This window comes from Cnephaeus nilssonii (genome assembly GCF_951640355.1).
Source record: "Cnephaeus nilssonii genome assembly, chromosome: 18".
NCBI lineage: Eukaryota > Metazoa > Chordata > Mammalia > Chiroptera > Vespertilionidae > Cnephaeus > Cnephaeus nilssonii.
The window spans coordinates 41,267,223-41,286,553 of record NC_137089.1 but is presented as its reverse complement, the minus strand read 5'-3'; the positions used below and the strand labels follow the sequence as shown (position 1 = coordinate 41,286,553).

General features: G+C 38.7%; 1 protein-coding gene across 1 annotated transcript in view; it reads left to right on the top strand.

Annotated features, from left to right (window-relative positions):
• UBE2W (ubiquitin conjugating enzyme E2 W) overlaps nt 1-19,331 on the top strand; it is a 50,364-nt gene that overhangs the window by 10,239 nt on the left and 20,794 nt on the right. The window contains exons 2-3 of the mRNA XM_079796400.1: nt 5,414-5,505; nt 11,601-11,703. Coding sequence (XP_079652526.1) covers nt 5,414-5,505; nt 11,601-11,703 — 195 coding nt within the window. The remainder of the gene's footprint in view (nt 1-5,413; nt 5,506-11,600; nt 11,704-19,331) is intronic.

The window sequence follows — 19,331 nt, the reverse complement described above, 5'->3', positions numbered from 1 at the left end:
AACACATTTTGTTTATCCCATTTGTCAGTTAATGGATATTTATTTGGGTTGCTTCCACATTTTGGCTATTATGAATATGTTGCTATCAACATTTGTGGACGTGTTTTTATGTGGAGGTGTTTTTTTTATCTATCGGGCCCTTAAATTTATTCTCTAATTATACAAGAAATACCCTCCTACTTTCTTGTTGTAAATAGTCATAATATAAAAGTATATAGTGCAAATAGGGATGTCCTCTTCATTTTTATTGCTAGTAGGGAATTACTGTAAAATAGTTGGATGTGCTTCTTTCTTATCTCTTGTATGTGTTAAATGACATTTGGGTAAATCTCTTGCTTGTGTTTTAACATAAAAGGATTTTATGTGTTTTTGCTGCTTGCTTTTTCTTTATTTCATTCTTTTGTTGTTAGTACACATAGATCCACATAATTCTCAGTGCTTTTAGTAGTCTTATTTTCATATGTCATAATAATTTTTATAACCTGTTGATAGATAGATATATATATATTGTTTATGGATTTTTTTCCTACAGACAGTGAGACAAAAATACATATGTGCCAGGCACAGTTTTGCATGCTAGGAATACAAAGATAAATAGACCATAATTTCTGCCTTGGAGTTGCTCAGTTATATAAATGCTACAAGAACATAAAGTAAATTAATTGGGGAACTAGTGCTTTCCAGCTGGGGAAGATAGATTTTTATTATATCAGGTATTGCATGCTATTGTTTTCTGAATAATTTCTCATTTGGTCTTAATGAATTTTTGAATATATCTTTCTAGATTCTGAGAAGTGAAATTGTTGCTTCAAAAGATATAACTTGTATTTCTCCAGGATTTTTATTTGCTCTGTCAGTGGCTTGGGCATTACTTCATGGAACACTTTTAATTAAATTCTTTTTTTTAAAAAAAAATATTTTATTGATTTTTTACAGAGAGGAAGGGAGAGGGATAGAGAGCTAGAAACATCGATGAGAGAAATATCGACCAGCTGCCTCCTGCACACCCCCCACTGGGGATGTGCCCGCAACCAATGTACAAGCCCTTGACCGGAATCGAACCTGGGACCTTTCAGTCCGCAGACCGATGCTCTATCCACTGAGCCAAACCAGTTTCGGCTTAATTAAATTCTTGCCTAAGGTTCTCAGGTGTAGCAGGAGTTCAGATTGTACACCCCTGTAGATGTCCATTTGAGGTTATGACATTTCGTGGAAGAATTTTCCCCCTCTACTCATTGCTGAGTTCAAAACAGGCAGATTTCACTGCTGTCTTCTGCACCCACTACCTTGTTCATCCTTACACTGAGGGGGGGGGAGGGGCTCGTCACAGTTTTATGTAGGTCTTCTGTTAGATTCCTCACTTTTTGGTTCCTCCCACCCCCACCCTTGGCTTGGTAGAAACCCCAAGGCAAATTTCAGTGTCCCCGAGTTCACTTTGTTTTTGTTTTCTATAGAATTATTTAGAGTATCTACTCTGTCACTGTGCTGGAAATGAAATTCTGTTTAGTCTTTGAAACACATTATTTGGCTTTCAGTAGACCACAGTCTTGGCTTTTCAAAATCCTTTGTGACCACTCACTCCTTTTGGGCACTACTGTAACCTGAAAGCATGAAGAAGTGATTTATGGATTTGTCTCTCTTTAGGCTATGGGCTTTTAAAAAAGTCTTGTAGCTTTTTGCATTCCAATCTGATTTTTGAAGATGTCAATTTAAAATAAGAATGAGTAGCTTCATTTATTGAAGGCTTTCCATTTCCTAAGGGGGGGAAAGTTTCAATAAGTTATTAGGAGTTAAGGTCTCTAGAAGTGTATTTAGAATTCAGTAGGAAAGAAAACATTTCCTTAATATGCCTGAATCAGTATTTTAAAATAAAGTTTTATTGCTTAGCATCTCACCCAGAAATAAATGGCAATTGTTATAATTACTTTTTAAATACATTTTTATTGATTTCAGAGAGGAAGGGAGAGGGAGAGAGTTAGAAACATCAGTGATGAGAGAGAATCATTGATTGGCTGCTTCCTACATGCCCCCTACTGGGGATTGAGCCTGCTACCCAGGCATGTGCCCTTGACCAGAATTGAACCCGAGACCCTTCAGTCTGCAGGTCGATGCTCTATCCACTGAGCCAAACCAGCCAGGGCTGTTATAATTATTTCTTAATATATTGGGGGAGAGGAGGAATAGTGGTTGTTATTGTCATGATATTAATGCATACCAACAATTTTTTTTCCTATCTTGCTCCCTTATTGTTTTTATTTTATTTTTTTGTATTTTTATTTTATTTTATAATTTTCTTTATTGATTAAGGTTCTTGCTCCCCTATTGTTATTCTTTCATCTTTAGTTTGTTGTTAGATGAAATTGGAAAGAAAACTTGTTGGCCATTGTATGTACTGCTGTATTAGCAACCATTGTCATATATATAGCTACATTTTTTATATTTTCCCTACTCATTTCTTTTCCTATGCTAAACAAGGATTTCTATCTTTTAAAATAGTTTCATAAATCTGTCACTTTGAGATGAAACTTCACAAGATGTGAGGCCCAACTCCCCATCCCCTTAAACTTGCTCCATTTCTCATCACATTTTAATATACCATATACTTATTTGTTTTGTTATTATTTACTGACCATCTTTTCCCCCACTATCATTTAAGCTTTACAGGTCCAGGAATCTTGTCAGTTTGTCCCTTTATGTATTGCCATTGTTAGTACCTAAGAGGAATATATTCTGTTCTGTTTTTTTAAAATATATTTTTATTGATTTCAGAGAGGAAGGGAGAGAGAAGAGAGAGAAACATCAATGCTGAGAGAGAATCACTGATTGGCTGCCTTCCTCACACCCCACACTGGGGACTGAGCCCACAACCTGGGCATGTGCCCTTGACCAGAATCAAACCCAGGACCCTTCAGTCCGCAGGCCAATGCTCTATCCACTGAGCCTAACTGGCTAGGGCCTGTTCTGGTTTTGATTTATAATCACAGAAGTATCATTTAAATGTTCTGTGTCTTGGTTTCAACATATATTAGTATGGGATAATACTTACAGAAATGCATTAGTTTACAAGCTGAACTGCTTTAGATATTAATGGCCTTTTTAGGATGCTATTTAGAAATATTTTTAAAATTGATTTTAGAGATAAGAAGGGAAATACTAATTGGTTGCCTCCAACCGGGGATCAAACCTGTAACCTTTCGGTGTATGGGATGACATTCCAACCAAGTGAGCAACACTGGCCAGGGCACTTTTTTTTTTTTTTACTAGGAGCATTTCGTTTGTTATGGTATTCTTCAACTTAAACAGTAATGTACACTATAAAACAAACATCTTAGTACATATTTATACTGTCATACCCATCATCTTCAGCGGTCTGAAAAAGGAAATGATCAGGAGCTGAAGCAGCAAAAATCACATTGGGATGAAATGCCATGATTTAGCACTGTGCTACACAATGTGGACCTGTTGCTGGGTCATGCTTTTATTTTATGAGGACTTGGAAAAATCATTCCTAATTCCTCTAATTAGTTTCTATGAGGTGGTATGTAATATAGTTTAAGAGCAGATGAAGCAGGCCCTGGCCAAGTAACTCAGTTGGTTAGACCGTAATCCCAATATGCCAAGGTTGCAGGTTTGATCCCCAGACAGGGCACATACAAGAATCAATCAATGAATGCATCAATAAGTGGAACAGGAAATTTATATTTCTCCCTCTCCTCCCTCTCTCTTCCTCTCTCTCTAAAATCAATCAATCCTATATAATAAAAGGCTAATATGCAAAACGACCAAATGGTAGAACGACTGGTCGCTATGATGTGGACTGACCACCAGGGAGCAGATGCTAAACACAGGAGCTGCCCCTGGTGGTCAGTGTGCCAGAAGCTGGGCTCACCACTGGCAAGCGCAGCAGTGGTGGTGGGAAGCCTCTCCTGCCTCCGCGGCAGTGCATGTCCGACTGACGGATCGGGCCTAAGCCGTCAGTCAGGCATCCCCCAAGGGCTCCCGGACTGGGAGAGGATGCAGGCTGGGCTGAGGGACCCCCCTCCCCACCCCCAAGTGCACAGAGTACGTGCACCGGGCCTCTAGTAATAATAAATAAATAACTTAAAAAGAGCACATGAAGCAGTAAATGTTAGTCAATGTAATGCCAGTACTGAAGATGAGTTTGTTACACCAAAATAATATGATCTAGGCGCCCAAACAAACCCTTTTGCTGGATAATGTGGGGTGGGGTCCGAATGGGATTGGGGGGGAATTGTGTGTAGTTGATACCTGATTTTCATTGTTACTTTCAATTATGATATTGCAATGTCTGAGGAAAACTTTTAATTCTTAGCAACTAAAGAGCCATTTATAAGTTCTATTATAGTGATTCTCAACAAAGAAGGGGAGTTGTTTTCTAAACTGTATTGGTGTTGGGTGATGTTAAGCTTATTTAAAAGTGTCATATATTGAAAAGATCTAGAAATATTACTATATTAATAGTAATATTTGTCCAGAAAAAAAGCAGATACTAGCTCTTTATTTTTGATACTAGCTTTTAAGCAGCAAATTCTTGAGTTCTGAACAGATATTTATATTTGTCTACTTTAATCCAAGAAAAGACGTTTATTCATAATCTTTATAATGTTGCATACAATTCTAATTATTTGGGTTTTAAACCCATAAATTATGAGCTTCTGTGAGTTTTTTGTTGTTGTGTACTATAAATTAATGTACACTAGTGATAATAACTGAAGAGTTGGACAATAAAAACTGTACAAACAAGAAGGCAAAATACATAGCCATTTGGGGGCATCTGTTATGTTGGAAAATAAGTTTACATATCTTGGGCACTGATATGTTATATTCTGGTGTTGAAAGATTAAATTATGTGCAGGTGGTCATATTTAAGAAAACAGAAACCTGGGTTGTAAATTATAAATAAAAACTATTTAAAACTTACTCATTTCTGAAATGACATATTCTTTAAGGATTATATTTATAGTTGAAAAGCAGTAAAAGAAGCACTACTAACATTCAGCACTTATAACCTAGGCCAGTGATGGCGAACCTATGACACGCGTGTCAGCACTGACACGTGTAGCCATTTCTGATGACATGCGGCCACTGAGGCGGCCACATGCCAAGGATGAAACATTTGCTGCTCCTGAGGATGAAACATTTGTGAAATAATGTTTTTTCCTCAAAGTGACACACTACCCGAGTTATGCTCAGTTTTTTGGCGAAGTTTGACACACCAAGCTCAAAAGGTTGCCCATCACTGACCTAGGCTGAGACCTTACAAACCTCTATGGAGTAGCTATGAAGTTTTGTAGATAGTTGGCTGCTCTTCATAACCCTCACAACATCAATTTTTACAACTATTTAGATGTATAACAAAAAGGTACAAATTATTATTGGTATTTTTTTCTAGAAACGACTGCAGAAAGAACTGTTGGCTTTGCAAAATGACCCACCTCCTGGGATGACTTTAAATGAAAAGAGTGTTCAAAATTCAATTACACAGTAAGTATTTAATTTTTAAAGTACTTAATTTGTTTCTTTATTATCAGTGTAATATATGAATGTATACTTATTTTATTAAATATATAATTGTTTTCATATTTCATCACATTGTCTTTCAGCAAGTGGTAAATACAGTTTACAGACTTATTCTCTGCATGAAAAAGTGAAGGGTGGAAGGGAACACAAGTGTTCTCTCTAACTCAGCTCATTCCTTGGGAGTGGAGCACAAGTGTCTTCCCAGATATGATACCAAGAAGAGTAGAGAGAGATGCGTCCCCTCTCTTAAAAATGAATTTGAATTAGTTTAAAATATTTTCAGGAGTATCATTCTAAGATCTCACAACCTAGTATGGTCTATTCTTACTGTTCCTTTGGTTAAATAATTCTGTTAGATAAGGGTGAATGTTCTGAAAGAGGGAGAAAATATAAAATAATTGCTCCTTTCCTTTAAAAATAAATCTCCAGAAAAACATAAAAAGGATAGGAGCCTACAAGATAAAAGTTTATTATAGACCATCTTGTAGGACAAATAAGGACAATTCAAATATTAAATTGTGACTAGAGGCCCAGTGAATGAATTCGTGCACCACTGGGGTCCCTTGGCCTAGCCTGCAGGATCGGGCTGAAACCGGCTCTCCAACATCCCCTGAGGGTCCTGGATTGCGAGAGGGTGCAGGCAAGGCCGAGGGACCCCACTGGTGCACAATTGGGGCCGGGGAGGGACGCAGGAGGGCTCCAGGATGTGTCTGGCCCCTGTTGGTCAGTGCATGTCATAGCGAGCGGTTGAGTGGCCTTAGCATATTATGCTTTGATTGGTTGAATGGCTGACCAGTCAACCGGACACTTAGTATATTAGGCTTTTATTATATAGGCTATTTTAGGTTCAGAGAGCAAAAGTAATCAAAATTCACACAATGGAGGGTTGGGGGACATACTCATCCTTCTAGAGGAAAAAATTTTGGTTACCTTTCACTTTGACATTTGAGTTAAGACAGGAGTCAAACATTAAGAACAGGAATATGGGCAATTAATATGTTGATATTTAGATAGATATATTGATGTTTGGAAATGCAATGCACATCTCTAGTTCTATAACAGTATCTTTTAAAAAAATATTTTTTATTGATTTCAGAGAGGAAGGGAGAGGGAGAGAGAGAGAGAGAGAGATAGAAACATCAACGATGAGGGAGAATCATTGATTGGCTGCCTCCTGCATGCCCCACACTGGGACCAAGCCAACAACCCAGGCATATGCTCTGATCGGGAATTGGACCGGGAATCGAACTGTGACCTCCTGGTTCACAGGTTGATGCTCAACCACTGAGCCACACCAGCTGGGCCAGCATTACTTTTTAAAAAAAATTAATTTTATTGGGGTAACATTGGTTAATAACATTATATATGTTTCAGGTGTACAACTTTATAATATAACATCTCTAAATTTCTTTGTGTACTTACCACCCAAAATCTAGTATTCTTCCCCCTTTACCCTCTACAACCTCTCCCCACCCCCCTTCCCCTCTGGTAACTACCATGCTGTTGTCTGTGTCTGTGAGTTTGTTTTGTTTGTTCTTTTATTGCTTTTTGTTTTACATCCCACATATGAATAAAGTCATATCATCTTGGCCTTTTCTATGTGACTTATTTCACTTAGCATGATGCTTTCAAGATCCACCCATGTTGTCTCAAATGGCAATATTCCATCTTCTTTTATGGCTGAGTGTAGTATTCACTTGTATATACATACCACATCTTTATCCAGTCATCAGTCAAAGGACATTTAAGTTGTTTCCATGTCTTGGCCACTGAATAATGTTGCAGTGAACATAGAGATAACTATATCTTTACAAATATTTTGGGTAGATACCCAAAAGGGGGGTTGCTGGGTCATGTGGTAGCTCTATTCTTAATTTTTTGAGGAATCTCCATACTATTTTCCATAGAGGCTGCTCCAATTTACATTTCCATCAGCAGTGTATAATGGTTCCCTTTTCTCTACATCCTCTCCAATACTTGTTATTTCTTGTCTTATTGATAATAGCCATTCTAACGTGAGGTGGTATATAATTGTGGTTTTGATTTGTCTTTTCCTTATAGCTAGTGAAGTTGAGCATCTTTTCGTATATCTGTTGGCCATTTGTATGTGTTCTTGGGAAAATTGTTCAGGTCCTCTGCCTATTTTTTAATTGAATTGTTCTTTTGTTGAGTTGTATGAGTTCATTATATATTTTGTATATTAACCCCTTGTCAGAAGTATTGTTTGCAAATATCTTCTCCCATTTGACTGGTTTCCATTTTGTTTATTTTTATTTTGAAAACAGCATGTATTATCTTTGAATAATGCATTTAGAGATTTTTGTTTGGTAGTAATTTTTCTATTTAAATGAATCACAAAAGTTTATTTAGTGGGATTATATGGGATATGGATATGGATAAGGAAGATGATGAAAGCACATTAAGCTTTGTAGAAGACATTATGGTAGCATATATTAAGAACTTTAAAAACACGAGTATCATATCCTTTAACCTAATAAACCCCTGTGCTATCTTAAGGAATAGAGATATAGAAAGATTGACTAGAAAGAACATACATTTACAGTACTGTACATATTAATGGAAAAAATATTCACGTAGAAGTGGACCTGCGCAGTTCAAACCTATATTTAAACATTAGAATCTCAGCTACTCACAAGAAGTTAAGAACTGAGATTACTCCCATCTCATCCTTACTCTGGGGTATGTGCTTGTGATTGAAATTAAACACTGATGATTTGAATTTATGTAATTAAGTGTGCACATAATGCAACTACTTGCGGGGGCCTGAAGCGGCGGGGGCCAAACATGGCGGGGATCTCCCTTTTCCGCGTCCCGCGCGGAAAGAGAGATGAACGAACCGGTTCTAAGTGGAGGCGGCCAGGGATTGAGAAATAATAGAAATAAAGAAAACAAAACACAGAAATAGATTCATGAAGCTGGGGCTGGGTGGGACGCCATCTTTCCTCTCTGATGGAGAGGCAGCACGACGACGACCCTGAGCCACCCAGCAGGTTTATTTTATATCCCAAAAATCCAGGAAGTAACACCAAAACTTAGGATCAAAGGAGCTTATTTGCATTCTTAACTAGGCCCTAGCATTACTGGATTTACATATCTAGACCCGCCCCTGCTGACACCTGGGCTGCTATGAAGTCAGAACTGATTAACATGTCCAGCCTTATTGGGGAAGCATGTTCCCAGGGTGTGACTTGGCCTACTCCCTGAGTTCAGCTGATGATAATTAAGGAAATGCCCAGGTGCCTCCCAGGTGGCCCTCTACAACTACGAGTCTTCGATACCATCGATAAAGAAACTGCAACACAAAATGACTAGAATGAGATGTACCCAAAAAACTTTTAACAGTAACTATCTGTGGGTGATTTTTATTTTATTGATACTTTTTCTAAATTTTTTGTGGTGATCATATTTTACTTTTTAATTAATAAAATGTTATTTAAAAATACAGTATACTGTACAATAGAAAATTATGCCTTTTTTGACCTGTCACCCAGCTATTGGAGGGATTACTGAGGTATTTGCTTAGCTGTTTAAAAGCTGTAGCCCTGGCTGGGTATCTCAGTTGGAGCATTTTCCTGTACACCAAAAGGATGCAGGTTCAATTGATTCCTGGTCTGGGCACATACCTAGGTTAGGGTTCAATCCCCAGGTAGGGGCTTGGGGGTGTATAAGAGACAACCCATTGATGTTTCTCTGTCTGTTTGTGTCTCTTTCCCCCTTCTCCTCCCTCTCTTCCTAAAAAAAAAAAAAATCATTAAAAACATCCTTGGCACCAAAACCGGTTTGACTCAGTGGATAGAGCATCGGTCTGCAGACTGAAAGGTCCCAGGTTCGATTCCAGTCAAGGGCATGTACATTGGTTGCGGGCACATCCCCGGTGGGGGTAGTGCAGGAGGCAGCTGGTCGATGTTTCTCTCTCATTGATGTTTCTGGTTCTCTATCCCTCTCCCTTCCTCTCTGTAAAAAATCAATAAAATATATTTAAAAAAAAAACAAAAACATCCTTGGGCAAGGATTTAAAAAAAAAAAAAAAGGCTGCGCTTGAGTAGATCACATAAATTTATGGTGCATTGTCCTAAAAATTACCTTATAAAACAGAATGAAAGGCCACCAGGAAGTCCTGAGTTTTCCTCAGAATATCGCTTTGCAATGGGTGTCTGGATTAGGGGGGTGGGTAAAAGGGGATTTTGATGGCTAGGAAGGACCTATCTAGTTTGTAAAGAGAATAGTTTTAGATTTTGTTTTTAGTGCAGCTTTTGCATTCTATTTAATTGACTGGGTTCTGGCTCTGATGTCAGGAATATGCTAGGGGTTTTCTTGCATATGTAATGTTATGTATCCAACAACACTTTGAAGTGAAAACCTTTTTAAAAAAAATATCTGTTTACAATTGAAATAGTTAAAATGGGAGAGGTAAAAAAGCTTACTCATGCCACACAGCTAGCTAAGGGGCAGATCTATCTGATTTCACTGTAAAATATTGCCTCTTGGGTCTGTGGTCATATCTTTTTTACCACATAATGGTATTCAGCGTGCATTCTGAAAATGAATAGCTGTGCTCTTAAGAGTCTGTTCACATTCGCTGGTTGCTTTGAGAGAATAGGCACATTTATTATTTCACATACTCTTAATCTATAGTATATGGTGTGATGAATAGAACCCCAAAACTGTATTCTCATTTCTTTCTTTCTTTTGTTTCCCTGTATTTAAGATAATTAATTTTTATACCTGAAAAGCATAAGATTCAAGAAATTGGCCAGGTGTACAATAATTACTATAAGTAGCAGAGATATAAGTATATTCTACTAGAGGCCTGGTGCATAAAAATTCATGCACTGGAGCGGGGTCCCTCAGCCCGGCCTGCCCCCTCTCACAGTCCGGGAGCCCTCAGGGGCGGGAGGCGACCCCGCGATCAGGGGAAGGCGATGCCCCATCACACCTCTGCTGCTGCCACTGCTGGCAGTGCAAGCCTCAGCCAGCCCTGGTTGCCTCAGCCAGCCCTGGTTACCTGAGCCTCGGGCGGCCCTGGGCGGCTGGGCGCCTCCATCTTGTGGCTATGGGCGCCACCATCTTTGAGGGCATGGCAGTCAATTAGCATATTCCCTCCTTATTGGCTGTGGGCACCGCCGTCTTTGCAACAGCATGAGGGTCAATTAGCATTTTCCTCTTTATTAGTTAGGATACATTACCTCTTGTTCTTTTCTTTTAAATCAAATGGAGGAGGGGAAGGTAGAGAAATAGAGATTTTGATGAGAAAAATGATGGGGCAGTATTTTAGAAGCAAAGTGGACCAAAGTCATAAGAATGAGTTACTAATTATGTCTCTTTTATATTCATGGTTTTTATATGTGGAAACAAAGTAAGCTTGCAGAGATACTATAGAAATCCATTCTGGGTTTTATTAAACAGTTGAGACATAATGAGAGACTAAGGAAAGGCCATATAGAACTTTGCCCATCAGAGTAAGTGGACTAATGTCAGCTTAGCTTTCTTTTTCCTATTTAGTCTTCTCTAGAACACTGATGAGATCGTCGGTCAGACGACTGCAGTTCTCTGTAGTCATTGCTGATACTTCCCCCATTGCTTCTAAAATAATTGATATCAGAATGGAAGTTAATTAGTTTGATATTATTTATAAAATCTTTTTAGTCATTGTAGAAATAATCTTGAGATAATAAGATAGGATAAATTGAGTAGGAATAGCACAAGCTTTGCTGTTATCACCCTGAGTTAGGTTTTTATTTTGTTTTTGATTTATTCATTTGTTATTTATTATGTTTGTTTTTTGAGACCTGGGATAAAATTTGTCTTTGTCTTTTGCTAGCTATCTAAACTTGATTTAGTTATTTAACCCTTGAGTAGGCATTCCAGGAATGAGAATGGCTGTTTTTATAATTATTGGAAGGATGAAGTATGCTATTATACACAAATGACTCCTATACCAATACCTTGGTATAGAGGAAGTTCTTGGTGTTATCTTTTCTCCTTCTTGCCCCAATCCCTTTTATCTGAAGTTTTTAATTTCTTTTTTTCTATTCTAGGTGGATTGTAGACATGGAAGGTGCACCAGGTACCTTATATGAAGGGGAAAAATTTCAACTTCTATTTAAGTTTAGTAGTCGATATCCTTTTGACTCTCCTCAGGTAACTGTCCTGCTTTTTAAAAATTCATTGTATTTTTTATAGCAAAATGCTAAATTGGTGATTTTTGACCAAGAAAAACTTTATAAAATAAATTTATTTTAATTATGTAAATAGATTTCTTCCTTTATCTTACCATAATGTAAACCAGGATCTTTTGAACATTTTACATTATTGAGATTAGGGCTTTGCTGCTTTTGTACTTCCAAGAACTTAAAACTTCCTTAACCATAGATGTTAATAAAAAGGGGTGGAAATCTGACCCAGGCCTATGGATTATTGGAGAGAGAACTTAACATTCTGGAATAGCTAGGCGTTTGTTCCTAGATAAGATGATAGAATGGTATTGTAAAGAGGCAAGTGATTTGTTCAAAGGAGCACTTCTTTGATTTTGCATTGACATGCTGTCTTTGCAACATGTTAGCACTGCAAGAGCAGAATATATTATGAGATGTTAAACATCTAGACATGAGCCCCAAATCTTATCATTATAATTTGAGGCACTGTCAGTTAATGGCTTAATACTTGGATAGGGGAAAATAGTGGTGGAGGAACATTTTTGAGAGCTGTTTAATAGGGTGAATAATTAATCGGTGGAGGTTAGAGAAGGGGAGAGACTCTAAGATGACTTCAGATTTCTGGCTTGGTAAGGGTAAATGAGTTACTTGTAATGGCAAAATGATAAAACTTAATGCCAACTCTGTCTAGTGTTGCTAGGTAATGAGGTGTTCTGGATGATGAAATTTCCCAAATACCTGAAATTCAACCTGTTTGGTGCTAAAATATGCTATTTTTAAGGAAAGTCATATTGCATTGCTACTTTATTTTATTTTTAAATATACTTTATTGATTTTTAACAGAGAGGAAGGGAGAGGGATAGAGAGTTAGAAACTCTCAGCTGCCTCCTGCACACACCCCACCAGGGATGTGCGCACAACCAAGGCACATGCCCTTGACTGGAATCAAACCCGGGACCCTTCAGTTCGCAGGCCCGACGCTCTATCCACTGATCCAAACCGGTCAGGGCGCGTTGCTACTTTAAAGAGGATATACCATAGTCTAATAGAAATAGACTATAATAAAAAACAAAAATAAATGTCTTCCTTCTCTCCAGAAAATGAGCTTCACTTTCTATTGTTGCCTTTGGCTTATTAGCATCATTGCTGACTATTAATGCTTGAAGGCAAACGGGTCTTGAGTATATGGAAGGAGATTACAACTAACCAACTATGGAAGCTTTTGACTACTGGAAGCTTACTGTGAGAGCTCACACATTTTTCATCAGGAAAATACTATTTTTGTAAATGTGAAACTTAAGTCAAAAGTGTCCTCTAATCCTTAGTATTTATTTCTAAATCAAATATCAAATTTGAGCATCATTTGAATTTCATTTTTAACATATGGTCATTTGTAATAAATTCCCTTTATCTTCTTATCTCATATTTTAAAAATTCTTTTTCTCCAGCTTTACTCTGCCTACCCTTCTGATTTTGGAGTTCTTTATTCAGCTCTCCCTTACTCTTCTCACTCTTCTCTGAGTTCAACCATCCTAAGCAGCTGGTCCCAGGTCTACAGCTCTGTGTATAAGCTTTTCCTTCTGAGGTTTAATTTTACTCCCTTCTTGGACATCTCTACTTAAATAACTCCAGACGACTGAAACATAACACATTTAAACTCAGTCTTTTCCAATTACAAAATAAGAGGATATTTTTCCCCCTTGGGTTGCTGTCCACTTATCTGCTCGTGTTAAAATTCTTCTGTTTCCCACACTCCAAATGCAGTTTTTCAGATCCTTTTGCAGTCACTCTGCTCTTACCTTACTGTCAGTGCTGCAATCCTAGTTCTTTTCACCCCTAGCCATCCTTTTACAGTGCCATTAGATTTCTTTGAAGTCGCAGTTACCTCATTGGATTTTACATGTACTAGTACACACAGAACCACCATCCTCACCTTCCTCAGTAAAACCTCTAATGGTTCATTATTTCCTGTCAGGTCTAAAAACTCTTTAGCTTAGGTCCCTTCATGGTCAAGTCTGAATTTAATCATTTTAGCTACACATTACCTTCATGCATCCTATTATATAGTAATATTTATATTATACTTTAATGAACATCCATCCTCATTTTGTATTTTAATAGCTCTTAATGAAGAGGTTAGGGGGAGATGGGTTCATCCTCATTTTATAAGTGAAGAAATTGAAACTTATAGAGTAAAATGTCATGTTCATGGTTCAAAAGCTAGCTAGTAGAATAGTCACGACTTAAAACCAAGTTACTTCTCCCTTATACTGCCAATTAGGAGTGAGTACCAGCATGGGGGGAAAATGCCTATTTATCCATTCAGTAATGTTATGTCTGGAAGAGAAAGATCATTTGTAGAATGATACCTTTGTAAGCTCCTGGGCACTTGTTCCCAATCTTTGGGAATAATAAGAGGATTCTGTTTTTTTTTTTGTTTTTTTTTAAGATGTTAGTTCTCTTAGCCTCTCAGTTGTATTTGAAGCAACTGACAATCGGGGACACCATTCTTCCTGACAATTTTCTCTCGGATGTTTTCTTTTCTTTTTTTTTTTTTTTTTTAATACTTTATTGATTTTTTACAGAGAGGAAGGAAGAGGGATAGAAAGCTAGAAACATCGATGAGAGAGAAACATCGACCAGCTGCCTCCTGCACGCCCCCTACCGGGGATGTGCCTGAAACCAAGGTACATGCCCTTGACCGGAATCGAACCTGGGACCTTTCAGTCTGCAGACCGATGCTCTATCCACTGAGCCAAACCGGTTTCGGCAAGAGGATTCTGTTTTTAACATCAGTTCATCCTGTAGTCTCTTCCGTGTCATAGAAGTTGCATATTCTAATATCCAGGATTGAGAACATGACAGAGCTACTCTGAGTCCAGTAATAGTTTAAAATTATTTTTAATCACATCATCTTTATGGTTATAATGTAATTATAATGGATCTAAACAATAAACACTTGATATACATATAGATTTAAAGATGTTTGCAATAACAGACTTTGTAGAAGACCATTGCTCTGAGGCAGTAAATTTCTCCATTCAAAACAAAGATTATATTTGATGAGACCTGGCAGCACTGGCACTGGTGGGTTAATCATTCACTCGCTCTCCTGTGCAATGAACAACACTAAATTTACCACTATTTACAAGAGTAGAATTTGGGGAAATATCACTAGAATAGACCAATCTCATTGTGAAATTATTACTTTTGTATCTGTGAGTGAGATCTGTAAGACCATACATAAACATGATAGTTTGCCTTTTCCCCTACTAGTTATCATTTATCTCACATTATTTCACTTTATAGTGAAAAGACTACCTATCTAAAATAATGTTGTTTGGCCTGGCCATTTGCTTTAAAGAAAATAATAACAACGACAAAAAACTTTTTCAGTTAATGTGAGAGCCAAGATGAGCCACCTTTTCATCACTGGTTTCTACGAATGTGCATTTACGACCAGGCATAAAGAAAATATAATATTTTTGAATATACTACTTTTCTATATTAGCATGCAGGTAAATGGCTAATTTACCTTGTATTGAGCATGAATTGTGCGCCAAATACTCTTCTGTGTACTTTAGAGATAGGAGTACAGAAATTAAAAAGCATTGGTCCTGCCTTATAATCTGTTAAATATTTGGACAGGTAGACATTTATTCAATAATTGTGTAAGTATTTATATAGCACATAGCATAGGACAGATCCTGGCCTAGGTATTGGTGATTCAGTGGTAAACAAAACTACAGGAGAAAAAAATATCCTGCTTACATGTAGTTTGTATTCTTGTGGAAAGAGACAGACAGTAAGTAAAACACATATACTAGTAGTATGGAAAATGATGGGGGGAAAAACAGAAAAGAGGAATGAGGGTGTTATGGTTTTGGAAAGAGTGATTAAGGAAGATTTCACTGAAAAGGTGGCATTGGAGCAGAGATCTGAAAGAGATGAGTGAGTGAACCATGTGACAGAGGTGAGGGGAAGAGCAGGTGACTCCAGTGCTCCCGTAGTGGTCCCTAGAGTGCTATATAAACAAGGCGGGAAGTGTAGGGCATAGAGCAGAGGTAATTTGGGCTGATAGGACATTTAAAGCCCATGGTAAGAATTTTGACTTTTACTCTGAATGAAATGGAAAACCTTTGAAGATTCTGAGTAGAGAAATGACATGATCCTACTTAAAATTAAAAGGTAAAAGCTGGCTGTTACATAGCAAATTGACTGGGGACACGGGTGCAGTGATACCAGATAAGCTTTAAAAAATATATATATATATATTTCAGAGAGAAAGGGAGAGGGGGAGAGAGAAACATCAATGATGAGAGAGAACCATTGATCGGCTGCCTCCTGCACACCCCCTACTGGGGATGGAGCCTGCAACCCAGGTACATGCCCTTGACTAGAATCGAACCTGGGACCTTTCAGTCCGCAGGCTGACGCTCTATCCACTGAGCCAAACTAGCTAGGGCCAGATAAGCTGTTGAAATAATTCAGGAAGGGTAGCAATGGAGGTCATGGAAGGTGCCATATTTTGTACTTATTTATTTTATTTTTAAATATATTTTTATTGATTTCAGAAAGGGAGAGGGAGGGAGGGAGGGGGAGAGAGAGGGAGGGAAGGAGAGAGAGAGAAGGAAGAAAGAAAAAGAAGAAAGAAAGAAAGAAACAAACAAACAAACAAACATCAGTGATGAGGGCAAATCACTGGTCGGCTGCCTCCTGCACAGTCCCCACTGGGGATCAAGCCAGTAACCTGGGTATGTGCCCCTACTGGGAATCAAACCCTGACCTCTTGGTTCATGGGTCGATACTCAACCACTGTGCCACGCTGGCTGGGCTGTACCTATTTTAAAAGTTGAGCTAACAGAATTTGCTGATGGATCAGTGTGGAATGTGAATGAAGGGAGTAGAGGAGGACTCCACAAGTTTTGGGCTCTGCAACTGGAAGTGTGATTGTATGCTTGGGAGCAAAGAGAAAGCAGTGACTGATTTAGAGTAGAATGTCTTTAAGCTTTCAACTAATTTTTGTTGAAAAACCTGTTTGCATTGGGACTTAAGAACAAGAAGAGTTTAGGTCAAATGGGCAAGCCATGAGAGAATGTGGCCTCTTCTGAGTTATTTGAGCTTATGTTGTTGTGGTTTTGTGTGTAGATCATGGAGGGCTACAATGAGAGATTAAAGTGAATGGATATTTGGGAATCTGTCAAAACAATAATGTGAAGGAGTTTGAAGTTTATCTCAAAGGACTTGGGAGGTATGGTCAGTCTCCATCAAAACTATAAAGTCTTCAAGCTTATGTCTTTACTGTTTTGCTTCTTTTCCTTCCTACCTCCTCCTTCACATTCACAACTCCTCTTCCTGAAAATATCTACTCTCTTAGACCCCGTTCCCCTGTCAGAGCATCCTAGTTGATTTATGTTTGTTTGTTGATTGATTTCAGAGAGGAAGGGAGAGGGAGAGAGAGATTGAAACATCAATGATGAGAGAGAATCATTGATGGGCTGCCTCCTGCATGCCCCCTACTGGGGATCAAGTCTGCAACCCGGGTATGTGCCTTTTACCAGAATCAAACCTGGGACCCTTCAGTCCACAGGCCGACACTCTATCCACTGAGCCAAACCAGCTAGGGCAGAGCATCCTATTTGCATAAAACAAATCTGAAGCACACCTATATTAGGTTGTAAATGTCCCAGTTATAGATGTTTTTAAGCTTTCAACTAATTTTTGTTGGAGAAATTTTAGGCATATTAGAAATAGGAGGGGAAATATTTTTTTAGAAGGGAGAGGACACTGTTTAGTTTTGAAACCATATTGATGCTAAGAGCAGTGCTAAAAATATACTTGCCTTGACTACAAAGCTTTCAAAACATTGGGGCAAAAGAGTAGTCATTTCTCCCTCACCCTTATTCCCCTCCTCTGCATGCCCCAAACATAGACCTTTCATTTGGTTGCTGAGAACTCCCTAACTGTGGAGATCCCAAGCCTGTCTTCATAGTGTCCTCGTCCTGTCATCTGTGCTCTGATTCTCCTTGCTCTGTCATGTGATGGCAGGAAAGCTTTCCAAAGTCTTACTAACAATTTCTATTGCCTTAAATTGTCTACCACCTAGGATATCTGACAATGAACCCTGTTCATTGAAGCCTTGGAAGTTAAGCGGAGGGAAGGTACAGGAAAAGACTGGTAGGCTAGAAGATCACAGGGCATAAAGGAGAGAATTGTTACCATCCAGGGGAACCCAATCTTAGTTTAATTATAACCAGCAATTTTGTCTTTGCAGTACAGGTATAGCTGTATGGTCATGGTAATTCTGAAAGACCGGGAAAACAGTTAGTGCTGATGCTGCCAATTCATAGTAGATGACCAAAGGGAGGAATTGAGTTGAAAACTGTTAAAATCTAATCCCTAGTCACTTTTGTCAAAGATTCACTATTTACACTAGACTACCTATAATCATATCTACACTAATAAAAGAGAAACATGCAAATTGACCATCACTCCACTACACCCACCAGCCAATCAGGAGCGAGTATGCAAATTAACCCAACAAAGATGGCGGCAGCCATGGAGCTAGAGTGAGCAGGAGGCTTGGGTTGCCTCTGGCGATGGAGGAAGCCAAGCTTCCCACCCACCCTGGCCAGCCCTGGCTGGCCCTGGCCTCTGCTCAAGGCTACAAAGTTTCAACTATAGAAGATAAATAAATCCCAGATACCTGCTTCCAGCTAGCCCTGGCCTCCACTCAAGGAGGCGCTGAAAAAAAAAAAGAAAGAAAAAATGGAGGGGCTGGGAGCTTAGGTCACCGGGGTGTGTGGCCAGCCTGCAAACAGGCATCAGCCCCTCACCCAGGCTGGCCAGGCACCCCAGTGGGGACCCCCACCCTTAAGGGGGTGTGGCCAGCCTGAAAACAGCCCCTTTGCCTCTCACCCAGGCCGGCCACATCCCCATGGCCCGATTCCTGTAAACGGGCAGTTGAACATCCCTCGAGGGGTCCCAGATTGGAGAGGGTGCAGGCTGGGCTGAGGGACCCCCCCCCCCCCCCCCCCGTGCACGAATTTTGTGCACCGGACCTCTAGTATTATTCATAATTCAATACTCAATTTAGTTTATTACAGTAAATTCTCTGCTTGTGTATTCAGTTTTATGGTTATACATTATTTCATCCACTTACAATTTTCATCAGGAAAGAAAGTATTCTCTCGCATTGTCCCTGGAGAAATCTTGTTAAACATAGTATCAGTTGGCTTTTATAATTATAGCCTCTTTTCTACTACTCATTCTGTATATGCTGTGTTTTGACATAACCTAACGCCAGATTAGGTATCTGACTTTATAATTACTTCTCGTGCACTAGTCTGAACACAGTAATATGCCTTCCTTGTGGTAAGACCTCTGTATTGTACGGTTCAGCTTGATGCTTGGAAATCTTATATATGAGTAGCATTAATTTCATATTAGGAACAGCTAAGCTCCAGCCTTTATTTTGTCACTATTGGTGGCTTTCAGTTTAAATTTTAGTAGTTTTTTATGACCGTACATTCAGTACCCAGAGGTTGGCTTGCTTAAAATTTTAGGTTGGATGTATGATATGCACGCTTATAAAATTATATGAATCTTGAGCAC